The sequence below is a fragment of the Theropithecus gelada genome, chromosome 7b (assembly GCF_003255815.1).
Source record: "Theropithecus gelada isolate Dixy chromosome 7b, Tgel_1.0, whole genome shotgun sequence".
NCBI classification, from domain to species: Eukaryota; Metazoa; Chordata; class Mammalia; order Primates; family Cercopithecidae; genus Theropithecus; species Theropithecus gelada.
The window spans coordinates 94,513,154-94,535,035 of NC_037675.1; the positions used below are offsets into that span (position 1 = coordinate 94,513,154).

The 21,882-nt window shown below is 53.7% G+C and overlaps 1 protein-coding gene across 2 annotated transcripts in view; it reads right to left on the reverse strand.

Annotated features, from left to right (window-relative positions):
* ITPK1 (inositol-tetrakisphosphate 1-kinase) overlaps positions 1-21,431 on the reverse strand; it is a 181,870-nt gene extending 160,439 nt beyond the window's left edge. The window contains exons 1-2 of one of the 2 annotated variants that reach the window (XM_025391664.1): positions 21,292-21,431; positions 20,606-20,721 (exon numbers count right to left, since the gene is read on the reverse strand). In XM_025391664.1, coding sequence (XP_025247449.1) covers positions 20,606-20,700 — 95 coding nt within the window. In that variant the 5' untranslated portion in view covers positions 20,701-20,721; positions 21,292-21,431. Of the gene's footprint in view, positions 1-20,605; positions 20,843-21,291 lie in introns of both variants that reach the window. The other variant, XM_025391663.1, reaches the window with a different exon arrangement.
* Between the last annotated feature and the right edge of the window lie 451 nt (positions 21,432-21,882).

The window sequence follows — 21,882 nt, forward strand, 5'->3', positions numbered from 1 at the left end:
CCCTGTCTTGAAAAACAGTAGTAATAAAATGGGGAAGGCCTGGCAAGGTGGTTCATCCCTATAATCCCAGCATTTTGGGAGGCTGAAGTGGCAGGATCACTTGAGCCCAGGAGCTCCAGACCAGCCTAGACAACATAGTGAGACCTCATCTTTACAAAAAATACAAAAATTAGCCAGCCTTGTGGTGTGCACCTGTAGTGCCAGCTACTCAGGAGGCTGAGGTGGGAGGATCAATTGAGCCCAGGAGGTTGAGGCTGGAGTAAGTCCAGGAGGTAAGCCCAGGAGTAAGCCATGACTGCACCACTGCACCACCGTACTCCAGCCTGGATGACAGCGCAAGACCCTGTCTCTAATAATAATAATAACAATAATAATAGGGAAATAAAACAAGAGCAGCTATAAGTTAATAATGGTTAACACTTGGTATTAAGGGGGAGGGAGATGTTTATTTTATTATAAGCACATTTATGTATATGTATTATTTTCATAATAAAGTATTAAATTTAAAAAAGAACAGTCTAAAGACTATACAAACATGGAACTTGTTGACGCTACAACACTGGGTGCAGAAAGAAATCAAAATGCTCCATATACGAGGATTTCAACTCTGAGTGTTAGATACAAAAAGGGGAGAGAATATACAGAAAGGAAATGGATGGAGGGTAGAAGGATGATTTGTCTCTTGAAATTTTTATTTCATGATGTTAAATTGTCTTAAGAGAGGACCAGGCCAGGCGCGGTGGCTCACGCCTGTAATCCCAGAACTTAGGGAGGCCTAGGAGGGTGGATCACAAAGTCAGGAGTTCGAGACCAGCCTGGCCAATATGGTAAAACCCCATCTCTAATAAAAATACAAAAATTAGCTGCGCGTGGTGGCAGGCACCTGTAGTCCCAGCTACTTGGGAGGCTGAGGCAGGAGAATTGCTTGAACTCGGAAGGCGGAGGTTGCAGTGAGCCGAGACCATGCCACTGCACTCCAACCTGGGTGACAGAGTGAGACTCCGTCTCAAAAAAAAAAAGAGGAACAAAAATTTGGGAAAAACATGACACCCTTTCATTTCCTTCAGCTGGGGCTCAACGTGAATCAAGGACTGGCTGGCTGGTGGGGGGCCCCTCCCAGAAGCATGTGGGACTCAGGGAGGGTAGATTTTGCTAGAAGCCACAGGAGGTAGCTGAGGAAATCCAGACTTGGCTGGGCTGCGGAGAGGACCCTCACCAGCCCGCAGCAGGCCCCAGCTCCCTGCCCCAGCTGGCCTCAAGGCAGGGAGAGTACCAGGTGAGAGGGTATCAACCAAGATCAGTCCTCCCTAGTGCAAGAGTCCACAGCAGCAGCCCCTCTCTCAGATCAGTTTAGAGATAAGAGATGAGGACTGCCTCTAAAACACATCTTTAGCCAGAAAAAAAGAAAAAAAAAAAAGCTTTGAAAAGAACATAAATTATAATCAGACTAGCCATTATCTGCTAGAAACCACCTCTACCAATTCAGTCTGCATCTCTTCTGATCCCCCAACCCACCCCAAAACTGGGTACTGATACCCCCATTTTCAGATGAGGAAAGGGAGGTCCCCACCTGCCCAAGCTCAGCCACCTGCCCTGGGTACCAGGCTGGGCTCAGAAGCCTGGAAGAAGACTAGGGCCAGCACGCCTGATGGCCTCCTTCCCGAACAGCACCTGTCCTGGGGACACATGCCGGGGGGGTGCAGGAGGAAGGGGACCTGCACATGCTGAATGAAGCCCCTCCCAGCCTAGCCCTGGGGGGACAGTGACTTGTGCCACACAACCTCCGCACTGCCAGGAGGGATGCCATACGCTAAACGTTTGTGTCCTCACAATATTCAGAAGTTGAAACCCTAATCCCCAACGTGATGATACTAGGAGTTGGGGCCTCTGGGAAGTAACTAGGGTTAGATGAGGTCACAAAGGTAGGGTACCCAAGGTGCAATTAGTGCTCTTCTAGGAAGAGACCAGAGCATGCTGTCTCTCCTCCCGTCATGTGAGCACGGTGAGAGCGCAGCTGTTTGCAAGCCAAGTAGAGAACCCTCACCAGAAGCCAAATCTACTGGCACCTTGGTCTTGGACCTCCAGGCTCCAGACCTGTGAGAAATAAATGTCTGCTGTTTAAACTACTCAGTGTGTGATACTTGTTACAGCAGCCCAAGCTGACCCAGAGAAGGAGAGAGAAAGCACAAGGCGGCAGGCCAAGAACTCCAAGAAATGATTGACAGGGGTTCTTTTTCAATCCTGGGGTTGTATTAGAACAGAAAAGTAAAGTTATATGCGCATATTATTTTCAGAACACTGACAGTTCAAAGTCAGTGTAGGTATAGAATCATCTACAAGCTTTACTAAATGAAAATAAGTGAAGTGTGGGAGGGCCGTCATGTATGTGCCTACACGCATCTGTCTTCATACCTGTCTGCTTGTAAACAGTACATATCTGAGAAAACACACAAAAAGGTGGCAACGTGGCTGCCTCTGGGGACTAAGAGTTGAGTGTGAGGGAGACTCACTTTGCACTATATGCCCTTGATATAATTTGGTTTGGAGATTTTTGTTTGTTTGTTTTAAACATAGGGTTTCACCATGTTGCCTAGGCTGGCCTCAAACTCTTAAGCTCAAGCAATCCTCCCGTCTCAACCTTCCAAGGAGTTGAGACTACAGGCATGCCACACTTAATATGATTTTTGATCATGTACAGTAGTACCTTTTTTTTTTTTGAGACAGGGCCTCACTCTGTTGTCCAGGCTGGATTACAATGGCATAATAACTGCTCACTGCAGCCTCCCACTGATCCTCCTACCTCAGCCTCCCATGTAGCTGGGACCAGAGGCACGCATCACCATACCCTACTAATTTTTTTTTTTAAAGAGACCCAGATCTCAAAACAAACAAACAAAAAAAAAAAAAGAAAAGAAAAGAAAAAGAGACCTGGATCTCACCATGTTGCCCACACTGGTCCTGAACTCCTGGGCTCAAGCGATCCTATTGCCTTGGCCTCCCCAAATGCTGGGATTACAGGCGTGAGCCACCATACCCAGTCAGTAGTACTTTTTAACAAAAATGTGTTTAGTGCTATTCACAAGTCAGTTATGACCTTCCCCAAGAGACTGCAAAGCATTTCATGGGTCAACTCACCAACTTCTTGAACTTGGTTTCCATTTTCACCAGCGGATAAACGGCAGCAACCCCTCCTCACAGTGTAACCTAACAGACCCAACCAAAGTGCTTCCCTGAGGTTTTCATTGTCCAACCAGACAGGTCCACCAGCCCCACCAGCTAAACTAGAAGTATTGGGTTCCAAACTCGTTTTCCTTAGCCCCTGAGCTAGAAGTCCTCAAATAGAGACCATGGTGCAGGGCCACATAGCTAAACAGCAGAGCAGGGGACTGAGCGCTGGTCCCAGCTTCTGCCACCTTGTGCAGCACCGAAAGGCCCATGAAGCTACTTCAGGGCTTTCCCTGCGGCCACAACCAAGGCAGGGCAGAGCGGCTTCCCTTCCCGAGCTTCCTTCCAGCACTCCCATGCAGCCACCTCTGAGAATTCTGGAACACCAAGCAGAGGCGCCCGCAGCGGGTAAGCAGGCCCAGGGCAAGGGGCTCTGAGCAGGCCTTGCCCTCACCTGCCCCATTCGTTTCAGAAAGGAACCATGAGGGACCCACACTCTAACCAGGGCCTGTCACCCTGCACTTCTCCCAACCTCCAGCCCAGCCCCTTTGCCCGGGGCCCTCGGAACTGGGGCCTTGAGGTATGGAACATCCTGGGTTTGTGGCCACCAGCCACTCACCGTCCATTTCCTCTCCCCTTCCGGGTGGAAATAGTCCAGCATGTCCTCCCCGCAGTTCCCACCAGGCCTGCTCAGCTGTGAGGGGCCAGGGTCTGGCTTAGTACATCGCAGCAGAACGTCCTGGACAGGAGTGGCCCTCCCCAGACCAACACTCCCCTCCAGCTCCGACAACCCCCAGCCACTAGTTCACAGCTGCTCCAGGCTCTCAGAATTCCCAGGATCCAGCAGAAAGACACCTTCTCAACCTTTCCCAAGCAGGACAGGGTCAAACAGCAACAGGCTAATTGTGTTTACAAAACACAAGATTGTTTAGCTCCAGAACACTCCAGTGTCAAAGCACCAAGGTTCTGCACAGCGACAGCGGGGCAGGGAAGACGTGGTCCTTCTCCCAGAACTCAGGCAGTCTTTCCCAAGGCCCTGAAAAACCCCAGCCCACAAATAGGACATCAGCCCTCCAGTATGCCCGCCCACCCAGCCGGCTGCTGGGCGCAGCCAGGACCCTCAGAATCTGCCTGTGTCAGACTGGCCATGGGAATAAGCCAGACTCAGGTTTAACTGAGGCACAAGGTGGGGTCCAAGAAGCCGCTTCCGGGCTGCCCATGCAGCCACAGCCACAGGGAGGCCCCGAGCAGCCTCCCTTCCAAAGCTTCCCACCAGCACTCACACCCAGCCGCCTCTGAGAATTCTGGAACCCCAAGCAGAGGCGCCCGGCAGAGGGTAGGCCAGACTGGGGATCATACTTGTGGGGCTACCTCCACTCCCTTCTTGGGAACAAAGTCCTGGCCCTGGACTCTGTGTGCAAACCCTCAGGCCCCATTCAGGTCTTTGAAAGCCAGGTCCAGAGCTGGAAGCTGAGGGAAAGCAGCCTCCAGCCTCACTCTGGCCAGCCACTGAAGCCCAGAACCAGGGAGCACGTCCACCCCCACCTCAGCTGCCAAACATCCCCCCCCTGCCTCTGGGGAACAGTCCCCCCACAGCATCCTTTTGGGGATCCACCCTGCCCACACTCAGGCCATGTAGAAGGGAATGAGGCACTGCATTCCCCAGCCCCAGCGAGAATGGATCAGAGACAGGTACGTGGCCCAGGCTGACAAATCAGAGGCCACCAGAAGGAATCCCCGTCCCTGTGGACCTGGAGCATGAGGGATGTGGGGCCCTGGAGCCAACCCGACCAGCTCTGAATCCCAGCTCTGCCCCTACCAGCTGTGTGACCCCAGGCAAGCTACTTAGCCCTTCTGTTAGAAACAGGAATGCTAAAACCACCCGCCTCCCAGGGCTGTAATGCGGATCAAATGAGATCACACACCTAAGGAACGCCACAGTGCCTGGCTGAGAATAAGGGTTGAGGGTGAGGACTCGCCTTGTACCACATGGGCCTGAGAATGAAGCCAATGTAAAAGAGACCAGGGAAACAGCGAGGGGGCGGGGGGGAGAGAGAGAGACAGACAGACCAGGCCCTATTGGACTGTCGCCTGAGCCTACCTGCACCTCATGCTGAATGCCCCAAGGATTTGACTCAGGAACCAATACATCCCCTTTGTTACTGAACCCGCTCAGCATCGAGGCTCCCGTCAGAACCCATCCATCCCTGTGACTCTAGGAATCAGCCATACAATCAACTTCCTGCTCAGATCATTAGCTGACGAGACCCCAGTGACTCACTACATCTGTTGGTTGAGAGTAAGAGGACCGGAGCACAGAGCAACAGAAACAGAGTTGCAGCCATGTGGCCCAGTCCATGGGTCTCACTGTCCACGGGGTCCCAGCCTGAAGCTCATGCGGAGGCACTCACAGAACTGCCCAAGTCCCAGATGGCTGCGTCAGGGAAGGGGCACCTCCCCACCCCCCCACCCTTCCCAGGAGAGCATCCCAAATCCAAAGAATTTCCTGCCGCATTTCCAGCAAGAATAGGAGAGTCCTCAGGGCCCATCAACAAAAATAACTCATCCTGGCCAGGGATGGGGTCCACCAGTGATGGCCCAGAACAGAACACGCCCTGCCTCTTCACACTCCTAGAGGTTCCCTGGAGGCCACAGGAGATGTACTTGTGGGCTGTGAAGCTGTCAGTCCAAAGCTCTACATGTGTGACCCTGCAAGGCCGCCACTCTGAGCTGCAAATTCTCATTTGCAAAGGTCTCTTCTGGCTCAAAGGTTTTCAAAAATTACTCCTCTTTTAAGATTGTGACTCTCTGTACCTCACCCCACAGTGGAGGTTTACTCTGATACCACCTGACACAGGTGAGTGAAGGGCCACCTTCTCCTTCTTCCTTCCAAAGATGGCCTCTGCCCTGCACAGAAGGGAAGTTCGCATGTGCTGACCCCCTCCTATGCCTGAGCACAAGGCCACCTCTTACTGACAAGGAAATTAAGGCCCAGAGAGGAGCCGAAACACACCCACAGTCATCCTCCTAGTAAGAAGCCGAGGCCAGGCACGGTGGTTCACGTCTGTAATCCCAGCAATTTGGGAGGCCAAGCCACATGGATCATTTGAGGTCAGGAGTTCGAGACCAGCCTGGCAAATGGGGTGAAACCCCATCATTACTAAAAATACAAAAAATTAGCTGGGTGTGGAGGCGCATGCTTGTGATTCTAGCTACTCAGGAGGCTGAGGCAGGAGATCGCTTGAACCCAGGAGGCGGAGGTTATAGTGAGCTGAGATCATGCCACCGCACAAACTGATGTTTAAAACCCACCCCCAGGGTGATCGGCTATGAAACCCCGGGAAGGTCACTTACCCTCTGTGAGCCTTGGTCTCCACATATGGACTGAGAGCCTCAAAGAGCCACATGTTAGCGCACGTCAGGCACGAAGCTAGAGCTCCAGAGACAGGAGCCACTGCTGTTTCTGGAGCAAACTGTCCTTATAACACTTAACCATGCAGGGCAGGGTGACTGCAGGCTTATGTGCATTTCTGGAGGAAGATTCCCCTTCCCCTGCCACTGGCTCCACACTACAGGCACCTCTGTCAGCTCCCCCAAAAGAATGAGGCACATGACTCACCAGGAGGGCTCCTCCTGATATGTAGACAAAGGTCAGAAGCTGGGTCCTGGACTGGCCTCTCCACAGCTTCAGGCATCCCCAGAGCAGCCAGAGGATGGCGCACCCAAATCTCCGCAAGCACAGGCCACAACTTGTCTGCGCCCAGGTCAAGGTATAAAAAGGGTGCTTGGGAGCTGATTGTGCAGGAAGCAAAACCTTTCTCCAACACGATCCGAATGCCACCGGACACACCTTCCTGCAGGGAGGCGGCAAAAGCCTCTGGTGGCGAGGACATAACTCCTTTTCTTTTCAAGGATCCCATGATGAATGTTAGGACTTTAAAATCTTAAAGAAAATAGGCTGGGCCGGGTGCGGTGGCTCATACCTGTAATCCCAACACTTTGGGAGGCTGAGGTGGATATATCACCTGAGGTCAGGAGTTCAAGAACAGCCTGGCCAACATGGTGAAACCCTGTCTCTGCTAAAACTACAGAAATTAGCCAGGCGTGGTGGCACACACTTGTAATCCCAGCTACTTGGGAGGCTAGGGTCCGAGAATCGCTTGCACCTGGGAGGTAGAGGTTGCAGTGAGCTGAGATTACACCACTGCACTCCAACCTGGATGACAGAGACTCACAAAAAAGCAAAAGAAAATAGGCTGGCTAGGCACAGTGGCTCAAGCCTATAATCCCAGCACTTTGGGAGGCTGAGGCGGGCGATCGATCGAGCTCAGGAGTTAGAGACCAGCCTGGCCAACATAGTGAAACCCTGTCTCTACAACAACAATGGCAAAAAAAGACAGAAAGAAGGCAGGGAGTGGTGGCTCACGCCTGTCATCCCAGCATTTTGGGAGGCCGAGGAGGGCGGATTATGAGGTCGAGAGATCGAGACCATCCTGGCCAACACGGTGAAACCCCGTCTCTACTAAAAATACAAAAATTAGCTGGGCATGGTGGCACGTGCCCGTAGTCCCAGCTACTCGGGAGGCTGAGGCAGAAGAACCACTTGAACCTGGGAAGTAGAGGTTGCAGCGAACCAAAACTGCGCCACTGCACTCCAGAGCCTGGCAACAGAGCGAGACTCTGTCTCAAAAAAACAAAAAAAAAAAAGACAAAAAAAAGCTTTAGTATCAGTCAGGCCAGGTTCCAATCTAAGCTGCCCCGCCTGCTAGCTCTATAACTACTTGCTTGGGGCTTTTTTTGTTGTTCTTTTTTTTGGAGACAGAGTCTTGCTCTATCACTCAGGCTGGAGTGCAGTGGTGTGATCTCGGCTCACAGCCATCTCTGCCTCCCGGGTTCAAGCAATTCTCCTGCCTCAGCCTCCTGGGTAGCTGGGATTACAGGTGTGCATCACCATGCCCAGCTAATTTTTTGTATTTTTAGTAGAGATGGAGTTTCACCATGTTGGCCAAGCTGGTCTTGAACTCCTGACCTCAGGTGATCCACCTGCCTCGGCCTCCCAAAGTGCTGAGATTACAGGCATGAGCCACAGCACCTGACCTGCATGTTCTTTCTGAGCCTTCATTTCCATATCTGTAAGATGGGTGGGGGTGCAGAGTGAAGAGGAAATTTCACCCAGACAGAAGCCAGCAGTCCCACAGCACTCTATTCCTCACAGAGAAACCCATGAGCTGCATGCAGTAGCACACTTGTAGTCCCAGCTACTCAAGAGGCCAAGGCGGGGAGGATTGCTTGAACATAGGAGTTGGAGACCAGGCTGGGTAACATAGTAAGACCCTGTCTCTTAAAAAAAACCAAAAAACAAAAAAGAAAGAAAAAGAAAAATAGGGCCAGGCATGGTGGCTCACGCCTGTAATCTCAGCACTCTGGGAGGCTGAGGCAGGCAGATCATGAGTTCAAGACCAACCTGATTAACATGGTGAAACCCCATCTCTACCCCATCTCTACTAAAAATACAAAAATTAGCCGGGTGTAGTGGCAGGCGCCTGTAATCCCAGCTACTCAGGAGGCTGAGGCAGGGGAATCACTTGAACCCGGGAGGCAGAGGTTGCAGGGAGCTGAGATCGCGCCACTGCACTCCAGCCTGGGAGACAGAGCAAGACTCCGTCTCCATCTCAAAAAAATAATAATAATAACAAGAAACTCACGAGCCCAGGACCCTGAGAGGTGCGTGACCCAGCACACTGTGGGCAAGAGCTGCTCAGTGGTGAGACGACTGCCCTGAAGCTCTCCCTAAGACTGACCCTGCGGCTCCAGGAGACTGTGGTGCTCACTGCTGTATCAATCCCCAGAACCCAGGAGTGCCCAGCATGCAGCAGGCACTCAGTAAGTACGTGGCATGTGAGTGCATAAAGGAATAAATGGGGTGTTTTTTAAAAAGAAGATGTCACGGCCCACCCCAGATTCGTTCCAGGGGAGGGGGAGGCCTGGGAACCTGCACTAGGACAAGCACCCCAGGGTGGAGACCGGATGTTTCCTCACCTCCGCAGCCCAGCCCTCGACTGTTGGATGGAAACAGGGTGTGAGGCAGAAATGAAAGTGAAACTGCCACAGGAGCATTCTCTCTGCACCCACCAACCATGCCCCGCCCTGCCCAGGAAGCAGCAAGCTGACCACTGGAGGATCCCCCAGAAAAAGATGGGTGGCAGCTCCCAGCAGAGAGGTGTCAGACGCCCCAGGCCCTGCCTTGGGGGCGGCCTCTTGGGTGGAGGGGGAATCCTATCATTTGGCCCTAGGGCAGGTGCACTACACCCGCTTTACAGTTGGGAGGGCAGAGGCTCAGGGCAAGTCTCATGCTCCAACTTCACTGCCATCTCCACCATGCACTATCCCTCTGGGCCCAACAACTGCACACAAAGAATGCTCAGGAAAAAAAAAAACCCTTGAGGCCGGGCATGGTGGCTCACACTTGTAATCCCAGCATTTTGTGAGGCCAAGTTGAGTAGATTACCTGAGGTCAGGAGTTCGAGACTAGCCTGGCATGGTAAAACCTAGCCTGACATGGTGAAACCTCGTCTCCACTAAAAATACAAAAATCTCCTGGGTGTGATGGTGGATGTCTGTAATCCCAGCTACTGGGGAGGCTGAGGTGGAGGTCGCAGTGAACCAAGATTACACCATTGCACTCTGGCCTAGGTGACAACAGCGAAACTCCATCTCAAAAAAAAAAAAGAAAAGAAAAGAACCCCTTGATTTTCCTGACACTGGATACCACACCGATCGACGGCGGTTGGATGCTGTGCTGAAGACAAAGGCGACCTGGCAGGGTAGAAACAGCATGGTTTCAGGAGTCACCCATCCTCTGCACCCCCACCCATCTTACAGGAGTCACTCCACCCATACAGGCTGGAGTGCAGTGGCGCGATCTCAGCTCCCTGCAACCTCTGCCTCCCAGGTTCAAGTGATTCCCCTGCCTCAGCCTCCTGAGTAGTGAATCCAAGCTGTGCCACTCACAGCTGAGTGACCAAGCACCTCGCCTCTCCCTGAGTCTCAGGGTTCTCATCTAGCAAATGAAGACCCCTCACCCATCCCGGAGGGTAGTTATCCCATCTGCAATAGTGCCTGACCCCCAGGGTAGGTTCTCAGGATCCTCTGAGATCTGGTATGAGCCATGAATGCACAAGGGGGCAGAGGGGAAGCAACACAGCCCCGCCAAAGCACAGCAGGCCACCTAAACAAGCCCAGAGTCCCAGTTTCTGGCTTGGGCTCCAAGAGCGCCCAGAGCGACCCCAGGCCAATGAGAATGATTGCTAAGGAGTCCATGGGTTTGCAACATCAACTGCCGAGGAATACGCCGCAAGTGTCTATCTGGCCAGGTCAGTCCCAGGAATGTCTCCTGTGCAAAACTAGCTCCTTTCTATACACTCCGGGCAAACCAGCAGCCATAGGCAAGAAATCTGAAAAGGCTTCTTTTGAGAAGGAATTTCGCAAAAGGTAGCAACAGCAGGTAGAACTGGGCTGGGCTGACGACCTGGTGCCCCTGCCATGTTTCCCTCCTGCATGAGAGGGCTCCAGTGAGGCCTCAGGTGAACGCTGCTAGACTGGAGATTCCCACCGTGAGCTCAGGGTACAGAGACCCAGGAGCCAGCGTGGGAACCTCTGGCTCCAGCACACCTCCTGGAGGGGCCCTGCCCCCGAGAAGTCTGAAGACACTGCTTCAGCCTTGGCTAACTCGGTGCTTCCCCACGCCTGACAGTTTTGGGTTATGGTTTAGTGAGGCACTTTATGAAATGACAGTGAGTAGTTTCTCGTAAGAATCATCAGGGTACTTCACAAGGAGCTCCCCAGCCCCTTTCCCAAGGGAATCTTCATCTCACAGGGAAGGTAGACTTCAGTGTACTTCTCCCCAGTGCCCCTGGTGTTTTTTTATTTTTATTTTTTTTTTGGAGACGGAGTCTTGTTCTGTCACCCAGGCTGGAGTGCAGTGACGCAATCTTGGCTCACCGCAACCTCCACCTCCTGAGTTCAAGCGATTCTCCCACCTCAGCCTCCCAAGTAGTAGCTGGGATTACAGGCACCCACCATGACACTCAGCTAATTTTTGTGGGGTTTTTTTTTTTTCTTTTTTTTGAGACAGAGTTTCACTCATGTCGCCCAGGCTGGAGTACAGTGGCGCGATCTCAGCTCACTGCAACATCCACCTCCCGGTTTCAAGCAATTCTCCTGCCTCAGCCTCCTGAGCAGCTGGGATTACAGGTGCCGGTCACCACACCCAGCTGATTTTTTTGTATTTTTAGTAGAGACAGGGTTTTGCCATGTTGGCCAAGCTGGTCTTGAACTCCTGACCTCAGGTGATTCGCCCGCCTCAGAATCCCAAAGTGCTGGGATTATAGGAGCGAGCCACCGTGCCCAGCCCCTGGTGCCTCTTTTGTTGGGCAAGTTTGGCAAACAAGTAACTTGGAGGAAGATTTGATGACTGTCAAAGAGCACACACGTCAGGCGTGGCTTCCCTCTGCTGCCTTGGGCACCTGAGGCCTAACCTGATCCTTGAGAAAGGTCAGCTGACCCACCCACCACCACCCCATCCACCACCACCCCACCCACCACCACCCCATCCACCACCACCCCACCCACCACCACCCCATCCACCACCACCCCACAGCCCAGAGCGGCTCATTTCCTGAACACAAAGGCTGGACTGAGCCAGACCTAAGGGGAGCATTTTTGTCTTCCTATCCCTGGCCCCGAGGGCATAACTGCAGCCTCCCTTGGATGGGAGGAAGGTCATACGGTCACAAAACAAGGTTCTAGAAGGACACCCCAACACCTCCTTGAACCACCCTGTCTAAAGTGGAAACCGGCCTCAGTTCTGCCCAGAACTGCCTGCCCTCCAGTCCTGGAACCCAGGGCTTATGGCAGAGGCAGGCCAGAGTGTGTGGCCTCTACACAGTGGACACCATCCACCCTGTGAGTTCTTTAGCTCCTGGAGAGAGCTCTAGGCCCCTTTCGCTGAACGTCGCCTCCTCAGAGAGGCCTTCTCTGACCACAGAGTGCTAAAGTGGCTACAGTCACTGCGCCATGGTTCTCTCCTGTTTGCAGGTTTCCTGGCTCTACTCACACCTTGCAGATTTCCAGTGCATCTGAGAGCTGGTTTGCCTTCACCTCCTGCAGGTGTATATGCCGGCAAGGACTGGCACCCAGCACAGGCCTGGCCAGGGCAGATGCTCAGGACTTGCCCACAAGCCCCTCCGGAACCTGGGACTTACCACCTAACTCCCTCCCCATCTCCCCCACCCCTGGGGTTTCCTTCCTGACCCAGAGCATTCCAGAGTCACAAGTGGCTTTGGCTGAGCCATAGGGACATGAAAAAGGTTTCCAAAAACCACCAGGCGGTTATTAATCCACTAACATACTTTTGTTTGTTTGTTTGAGACAGAGTCTAGCTGTGTCGCCCAGGCTGGAGTGCAATGATGCAATCTTGGCTCACTGCAATCTCCACCTCCCAAGCTCAAGCAATTCTCCTGCCTCAGCCTCCCAAGTAGCTGGGATAACAAGCACCTGCCACCATGCCCTGCTAATTTTTTTTATTTTTAGTAGAGATGGGTATTCACCATGTTGCCCAGGCTGGTCTTAAACTCCTGACCTCAAATGATCTGCCCTTCTCGGCCTCCCAAAGTGCTGGGATTACAGGTGTAAGCCATCACACCTGGCCGCTAACAGATTCTTTTTTGAGCTCCTATGTGCACTGGTATAGGCACTGGGGTTTCAGCAGTAAATAAAGCTGCCAAAATCTCTACCTTCATGGAACCAACTACTTAAAAACCAGACAGACTTAAAATAAGCAGGACGATGAGCAAGTCAGAGAGAAAGAACAGGCCCAGTGGTGGGGGCCTAAGTATCAGTGAAGATTCTGATGGCGTGAGAGGAGAACAAAGACATCTCCCTGAAGCTGTCTGGGAGGGTCTTTGGCCTGTGGGTCTCGATTTGCCCTCTGGGGCAGCCGAGTCTGCAGGTGGCCTCTGCCACAGGTGTGCCCTGGAACACCATGAGCAATTAACAGGGTGGGGCACCCAGCACTCAAGGGCCTGGAGGGGTAGGGGATGCGGAGGGGGGTCTGGAGTCCGGGGCTCCCTTGTGGGAGTGATTCTCAACACTCCACGGCTCCACGGGATCTCTGACATGAATCTCAGATCCACCCCACCGAACCCTAAAAGCGGCTGTGGGAGCACTCCCCGGGGCCATCCAGAGGACGCGCCTACAGAAACCAGCCCATGGGGCTCTGCTGGGGAGATGCAGGCCACAGGGGCAGCTGCTTTCTGAGCAGGCTCCAAGCAGCACGACGAAGCCCCAGAGAGATTCAAACAGCCCCACAAGTATGGCCTGGCCCCTCTAACACACACCATGGGCCGCAGCCGGGAGGTAGGGCCTGTTCACAAGGAGGCTTTGGACAGTGGTGAATGGGGAGCACTCGATTTGGAGTGAGGCAAGTTCCCCTCCCACATTTCCACTGTGTGACCGTGGGCCAGCTCTCGGGAGTCCCACACCCTCTCCAGAGCAAGGCCACACACTCCCAGGCCGGCTCCCCAGGGGCTACCAGAGTGGGAGAGGCTGGGCTGGGCCCAATTCATGCAGGATGGGGAAGGTGTTTAAGACAGTGACTTTGCAAGGGAAAGAAGGAGGTGCACAGCTCCTGAATGCTTTGCTTTCTAAAATGAGTGTTACTTTTTAAAAGGGAAGTGCCATAGCATTCTCTCAAAAGTAGCTTTCCAGCTGAATTCAAAATGAGTGGGAACTGAAACCCTATTTACATCCAACTGTTCAGGAACTGTGCTCTTGGGGCACTTGACTAAGTATTTACTGAATGTCCCAAACCTGCTAAACCATGTAGGAGAAATAACCGGTAAAGGCAGGATGGCCCAGTGGTTAGAAACACTGGCGCCCAGCCCACCATGCATGGGCACCCAGCTCTTCCGGGTGCCTGCAGTCAGCCCCCAACAACCTAAACTCCTCAATCTCACTATCTCACTAAGCAAAATACGAATCCAGAGGACCATCTCACCCACAGATTTGTCCCAGCACTGAGCACAGGAGGGTGTGCAACGCAGGCTCTCCCATTCACTGTCACTGGGACTGACATAGTGAAATTTGTGAGCAGTTTCAGAACATGTATGAAAAAGCTGGGCGTAGTGGCTCATGCCTGTAATCCCAGCACTTTGGGAGGCTGAGGTGGGCAGATCAATTGAGGCCAAGAGTTTGGACCAACCTGGCCAAGATGGCGAAACCCAGTCTCTATTAAAAATACAAAAATTAGCCGGGCGTGGTGGTGCATGACTGCAGTTCCAGCTACTAGGGAAGCTGAGGCAGCAGAATCACTTGAACCTGGGAGGCAGAGGTTGCAGTGAGCCAAGATCGTGCCACTGCACTCCAGCCTGGGCGACTGAGGGAGACTGTCTCACACACACACACACAAAGTATTAAAAAGTAAAATGCCTGTGCCCTCTGACCCAGCCCTCCTCATCCAGCAGTGTACACCCAGGCAAGGGGACAGGGTATTGTCGTGCTGCCCATACCAGCGGAAACCAACACCAGGGGAAGACACATGTTCCATCCTTTTAAGAACTGGACCGCACAGCTGTTTTTAAAAAAGAGGCAATGATACAAAACTGTCTCCAAATGAAGCAGTGATGTGGAGTTTCTCCAAGACACACAGTCCCATGCAATGAGCAAGAGCACAACAGTAGATACACATGGAGAGACCCACACCTGCATGCGCCCCTGTGTATGCATAAACACCTATAGAGACAGACTGCCCCAGGGAACTGGAACGCAGGAATGAGAAGCAAACGGGGCTGACATTTCATTGTATACTTTGAGTCTTCTGAATTTGTTTTGATATGTGCATGTCTTAAATATTCAAAAAGATACAGAAAACAATAAATGATAGCTAGTAATAGTAACAAGATTACTAGCGGAGACTTGGCATTTTCAGGAAACCCCCAGAACAAACTCTTCTCAATCTCCAAACTTGAAAATATACAAGTAGCACCTTAACATAAATTTCTCAGCTTCCGCATCCATAAAGTAGGTGGGGACAGCACCACCGCCTCCTGGGGGGCTGTAAGATTCAGGTGGGCCATGTGCTAAAGGAGAACAGAACCCTGCTGTGATGCTGAAAGGCCACCAGGAAAGCCAGGTTCCCCTTCTTAGCTGTGCCCACTGAACAGTTTCAAATCCACAAACCCCATATCCCTGCAAGATGATCAGTTCAGCCATCATGGCCTTCAGGGTGACTTGCAAACTACCAAAACTAAGAACACTAAATCTACAAAGGCCAAAGGTCCCTGAATAGAGAGGCATCCGTGGGCAGAGACCCACTCGCTCACTCCACAGGGATGATGACAGCAGCGGCTGCCGCCACTGACAGAGCTCCAGGCACTATCCTGAACCCTTTAGCCAATTCCCTCATTTGATGCTTGCAACCCTAAGCTAAATGATTACCCTCACAGATGAGAAAAGTGAGGCATAGACGGGTAGGGAATGTGTCGAGGGTCACAGGGCACGTGGGCAGTCAGCCACGGAGCCAGGCCTGAAACGGAGGCAGTCCCTTCGATAGACAACCCATGTACACACGGACGCTTCCTCCCACATGAAGTTCTGTGTGCTCCCCAGGAGGCTGGTAGAAAGTGTTCATTTGCGAGGCTGGGTTATGAATACTCCCTATGCACTGCTGCAAAGAAAACCTAAGTCAGCACCTCCTCCCACCTCTGCACCCCAGAAATGGTGGTAAATCCAGACATTAAAACAAATAAAAAAATACCCACCCACAGACCAGCATCACTTAATCCTGGAAAAGATCCTCCTTCCTCCCCCCAGAGAATCTCCTGAAAGAATTCCAGACCAGAATGCTAGGCCATCCCTGCAGAAAAGGGCCTTGGAGATGGCCCTATTTTAAAGGAACAAATGTAGGGCTCAAGGGGAAGGGAGAGGCCCGGTGGCATGCTACACTCTCACTGGCACGCCTCCCAAGCCAGTTTACTGTTGACACCAAACTCCCAGCCCTGGGCTACCTACCGAGGGTGCTCATAAACGTAAGCATTAATGAACTCCTCAGTCCCTTCTAAGGTATTGGGACAAATGGGTCCCTGGTGGGAAACCAAAGTCTGAGATTGCTCCAGAAACACGTTTCTTGCAAGCCGAGTCAGCCCAGCTGGCCTCCAAGTCTCTGGAGGATGAGAAACTCACAGACACTCTTGTGCTTCTGGAGCCTCCTGGAAGCCCCAGCCTAACCTGGGCAAATAAACAAGCAAGCCACATTCTCAGCACAAAGGCCTCAGGAGTGGACGCGAGAAAGCCCTCCAACTGGCTGTGCAGGTCCCGTATACTCCCAGGGCCTCTGTTTCCTCATCCCTCCATCCCAATGAGGGATGTCTTCATCCCTCATCCCTTATTCCTCATCCCTCCATCACTCATCCCTCCATCCCTGGGCTGCTGGAAGGATTAAATGAGATGAGGTCCCTGGAAGCACTTCATTAAAAATCAGCAATTATTACAGTAAAGGCAGATGAGGTTCACCCAAATTTTATACGGAAAGCTTCACCAAGTCATGTGCCTCTTCCGCCTCCACCTCCTGCAACGTAGGTTCAGCCACAGAAAGAATGGAACAGAGAGGAAGAGCTGGAGGAGAGGAGGAGGCACAGAAAACACGAGCTGAGGAAACTGGGGCCAGCCAGCATTCCCCAATGAGGCACTGTAGATAACTACAAAATTAAAAATTAAATTAATATCACCCAGTATTTCCAACTAACAGCTTTAATTTCTTCACTCCCCCTCTGAAGCCCCTTCTGAGCATCTAGAAAAAGCCACAAAGGCCGGGAACGCCTGTAATCCCAGCACTCTGGGAAGCCAAGGCAGGTGGACCACCTGAGGTCAGGAGTTCGAGACCAGCCTGGCCAACATGGTAAAACTCCACCTCTACTAAAAATACAAAAATTAGCCAGGCATGGTGGCAGGCGCCTGTAATCCCAGCTACTCAGGAGGCTGAGGCAGGAGAATTGCTTGAACCTGGGAGGCAGAGATTGCAGTGTGCTGAGATTGCGCCACTGCACTCCAGGCTAGGTGACAAAGTGAGATTCTGCCTCAAAAAAACAAAAAAAAGCCACAAAGAGGGGGTGGTGTGGGAGACCTACAGGGTTGCTCCTAGGCTAGGGAAGGCAGGTGGGAGGGCTACAAGAGAACACAACCAGAGCCGTGTCCACGTAGAAAAGGGAAGAAACAGGATGGCAACAGGAACAAACAGTACTACTGACAAACAAGCAGATTCAAAGGCCCATCTGCTGGCTAGCAGAGCCCCATCCTATCAGAGTGTACATCTGAAAAGGTTGGCCCCTGTCCCTACCTACAGCAGGTGGGGCACTTCCCATGAAGTGGCTCTAACCACCCACTGTTGCCATCAGCGTGCCCTACCCCCCAAACCCTTACACCAGGACAAGGGTTACACTTGCAGAGGGGCTCAGCCTTGTAAGGAATGTGTCCTGGGGGCTAAATAGCAGCCACCAGACTCCTGGAAAGATAATGCGGGGGACTGCCTTATTGTCGGAGATGCCCAATAAGAAAGGCAAGTCTCAAGGTAGCCAGGTTGGACCCATTCTAGAAGTTAAATGAAAAGAGCAAGAGTCCGGAACCTGCCCCCTCTCTTGATGGGTTTCCCCACCTGTAAGACAACGGGGCTGGATGAGATGATGGCCAACATCTCTTCCTGCTCTGAGATCAGACTTTTACAAGGCCAGACATTCAGCTAAACAACCCACACCAGGCCAGACCACTTGGGTCATTCTTTGCCCAAACATTCAGAGCAGGGCCATTTTCTTTTTCTTTTTTTTTTTTTTTTTTTTTGAGATGGAGTCTTGCTCTGTCAACCAGGCTGAAGTGCGGTGGCGCGATCTCGACTTACTGCAACCTCCACCTCCCAGGTTCAAGTGATTCTCCTGCCTCAGCCTCCTGAGTAGCTGGGACTACAGGCGCCCACCACCATGCCCAGCTAATTTTTGTATTTTTAGTAGAGACAGGGTTTCACCATGTTGGCCAGATGGTCTCGATCTCCTGACCTCGTGATCCACCCACTTGGCCTCCCAAAGCGCTGGGATTACAGACAGGAGACACTGTGCCCGGTCCAGAGCAGGGCCATTTTCAAATACCTTTAGACTTTTTCATTAGGGAATTCATAGACAATTCATCACCGGTCAATACAGAAGCCCTGCGCCCCCAGATTCTGAATGTGGAAAACATGATCATGTCGTTTGCACTGTCTCTCAGCCACTGAAGTCTCATCGGCCCTCACACCAAACAAAACCACCTCATGGGGCTCCCTGGTCACTGGCTCAACAGTAGCAGGATTTTGCAGCCAGTATAGAAATGTGGCCACCAGGGGGCACTGCCCTGAAAGTAATAAAGAAGAAACGGAAAAACTCTTTTTGGTGTTTTCTTTTCCTTCTTAGGCTTAAGTGATAAAATATCTAAAGCTTCCCTAGTGAAAACACCAAGTGAGCTTCCTCAGGTTCTAGAATGTCCCTGATGCCTTCTGCCTTCTTTGAAGCCAATATTTTGGCCAAAGGCAGGCAACTAGATTTTGAAGACAACAACCCTTTCGGAAAAATTAATGCTCTACCCCCTAGAATGTTGATACCATAGCTTGCCCTGAACTCCCACCCCTTTAAAGGAGCCAATTGCAGGTCCAGCACGAGGACCTAGTTGTGAGTCTTGGTGAGGAATATTTTGCTAGAGCCTCCTAATTACCAAGTAAAACAAGCCAACCCAATGACAAGCCTCAAGCTTGAGTTGCAGACACAAGATGACACAAATACAGACAGCAGTACAAAGGGTGCGAGGTATTCACTGGGATTTCCCAAGTCTTAAATGACTGCAGGGGGAGCTCCGGTGCCTCACATCAGAACTGGACTTTGAGAACATGCCAAAGGGGCTTCTCCAAATTCTTCAGTGTCTTAGAATGCCCTTCCCACAAGAGAGTGTACCCGCGGTACAATGTTCAAGTACCCTTTTGTAATGTTCCAAGGGTCCTAAGACTCATTTTCAAAGCTCTGGCTTTGAGCTCCTCCTGATTTCTTCATGAATTGCTGGGACCACTCTGCACGCCCTATCCATCATGAAGAGGGAACCGGCCTGGGAGAAGGCAGCCAACCCCATCCCCAGACCAAGGGATAAAGAACCAGGCACTATCTTATACAAGCTGCGCACCTCTGGCTGCAGGAAGAGCGCCTGCGGGGCTTGCACGGGGCAAAGGAGCAGCAGGCCCTTGGGACAGGCATCAGGTACACAGAGGTGCTGCCAGGCCCACCTGCGCATGCCAGCTCAGACCAGCCACTCGCCCTAGGAGCACCAGGGGATACGGAAACCCAACTGTTCAATTCTCCAACATGTGTGGGGCCCCCACAGGGACAAAAATGCAAGTAGAGCCCATTTTCAAAAATCAATCTAACCAGCTGCATCACAAAAGGTTTCCACCTGGAGTTTGCAAAAGGCTTTCAGAGCTGGATTCTCTTAGGCTTGCACTGAGAAAAAGACTTAACTGCTTCTCAGAGGCAAAGCCACAGTTGTGGAGCAAGGGAAGGCCTACCTGACCCAAGACTCAGTAGTTCTGTAATTTATTAAGAACGTGATCTGTTAAACACCGGAGACTCCGCCAAGGAGCACCAGCACGGTGGGAGCAGGGGCACACAGCCCAGATGGCAAAAGGCCACTCCACACTACAGGCATTTACCCAGCACCTTCTACGCACCAGCCACTCCCTAACTGCGGGACCCCAAGCGAGGTACCCCGCTCCTCTGCCGATCGGTCCCCCTTCTCAGACACGTGGCCCAGAATCACCACCCTGGCCAATTTGCAGGGCTGCTGCGAGGCTCTAATGAGACAGCAAATCACCATATACATGCCAAGAATTGCTACTCGCTTCAACTGGGCTTAACCTCATGATATGCAATGACAGCCTCAAGAGCCAAGCACACGCGGGGCACATAGTAGGTGGTCCACAAACGTGGGTGCCCTTTCTTCACGAAAGGGAAGGGGGTGAAGGAAGAAAAACACTCCGGTCCAAAAGTACCCTCAAGCCCCTAGCCCACAGCGTGGATGCCCCGATTTCCCAGGTCCCTTCGCAATCCTCAGCAGCACTCCCACCGCGCCCTGGGCTGCTGGGGGCCTCCCCAGCCGGGTCACTGTGCACCTGAGCGCCCCGGTCCGTGCCACCTCGCCCGCACCGGCCACCGCTTTCCTGGAACGCGGCCGGCGGCGGCCACCACCACCTGGCTGCTTGGACTCAGTCTCCCCGCGCGTCACTTCTTCCCGTTTGGGTCCGACCTCCCAAAACAACCGCTGAGGCTGCACCGGACTCGGGCCAGGAGTCCCCGGGCACCGGCGCCGCGTCCCTCCTTACCTGCACAGCTCGGCGAAGGCCTGGAAATTGAGCTTCTTGATTTTCTTTTCGCTCAGCCAGTAGCCAACTCTCTTCCCTTTCAGAAAGGTCTGCATCTTCCTCCTCGGGCGGGGAGCCTGGGTCCGGAGGAAATCGCCCACAGGCCGAGTCTGGCGGCCAGCGCGCGCCGCGAGCGAGTGGGCACCTCCTCCCGGCGACGGGGACGCGGAACGGGGATCGGAGCTGGGGCGCGCAGTCCTGCCGCGCGGGGCGGGGCGGGGCGCGGCGGGCGGCCGGGAGGAGGGAGCGGCGCTCAGCGCGGAAGGCCACTGGCTGGGCCAAGCTGCCACCGCCCACGCCCCCGCCGCCCGCGGGCTCGCCCTCCCGCCCACCGGCTCGCGAGCGCCGCGCCGCCCGGCCTGCCGGCTGGGGCAGGGCTGAGCCTGAGCCGGTGCTGGGGCCAGGGCCCGCAGGAAGGGAAGCCGGGCCTCCGCAGACACCGCCCCCGCCCTGCCCGCCCTCCCGCCGCGCCGGCCCGAGCCACGCGCCCTCCGGCGGCGGCAGAAGCGCGGCCTCCGAGCCCTTCCTCCCTCTTCCTCCCGCCCGGGTCCCCGCCTTCGGACGTTCCGAGCTGGGCCGTATTCCCCGGGCGCGCTCGGACCCCGGCGGGGCGCACGCGGCCACCTGGCCCGGCTCGCGGTCCTCACCCGCCGCCGCCGCCGCCACTTCCTCCTCGGCCTAGTCCCCACGCGCTGTCCTCCGAGAAGGGCGGCGGCGAGCGCCCGCGCACTCGCCGCCCCTGCCCGCCGCCGCCCCGCGCTGGCCCGGCCGCCCCGCTTGAGCCCGCGGCGGCAAGGAAGCCGCGGGGCGGCCGCCAGGGGGCAGCGTCGCCCGCCGCCTCTTAAAGGCGCCGCGCCGGCCCTCGCGGCTACCCGGCGCCTGTTTGTGTCCCCGGGTGCAGGGCGCGGGGCTTCCTGGGGGCGGCCGTGGCCGGGCGGTCTTCGGGAAGGGAGGCGCGGTGTGGGCGTGTTCTGCCTGGCCTTTTGAGGCGACCGAGCCGCTGAGTTTCGGAAGCGTCTCTGTACCCCCAGCAGGGTTCAGCGCCCCCAACGCAATCCATTGCAACTGCGCCCGGACGGAGACCTTCCAGGAATTCGCCCCTTCCCTCGAGGAAGCGGACCCCGGCCCAGGATGGGGCCCCCGGGGAGGGGGTGAACAAACACTCAGGGGCCCTCGTAGGCGTAGGACGTGACCACAGCTCCACTCTGGGTCCCCTTCACGGAGTGGGGAAGGGGCGG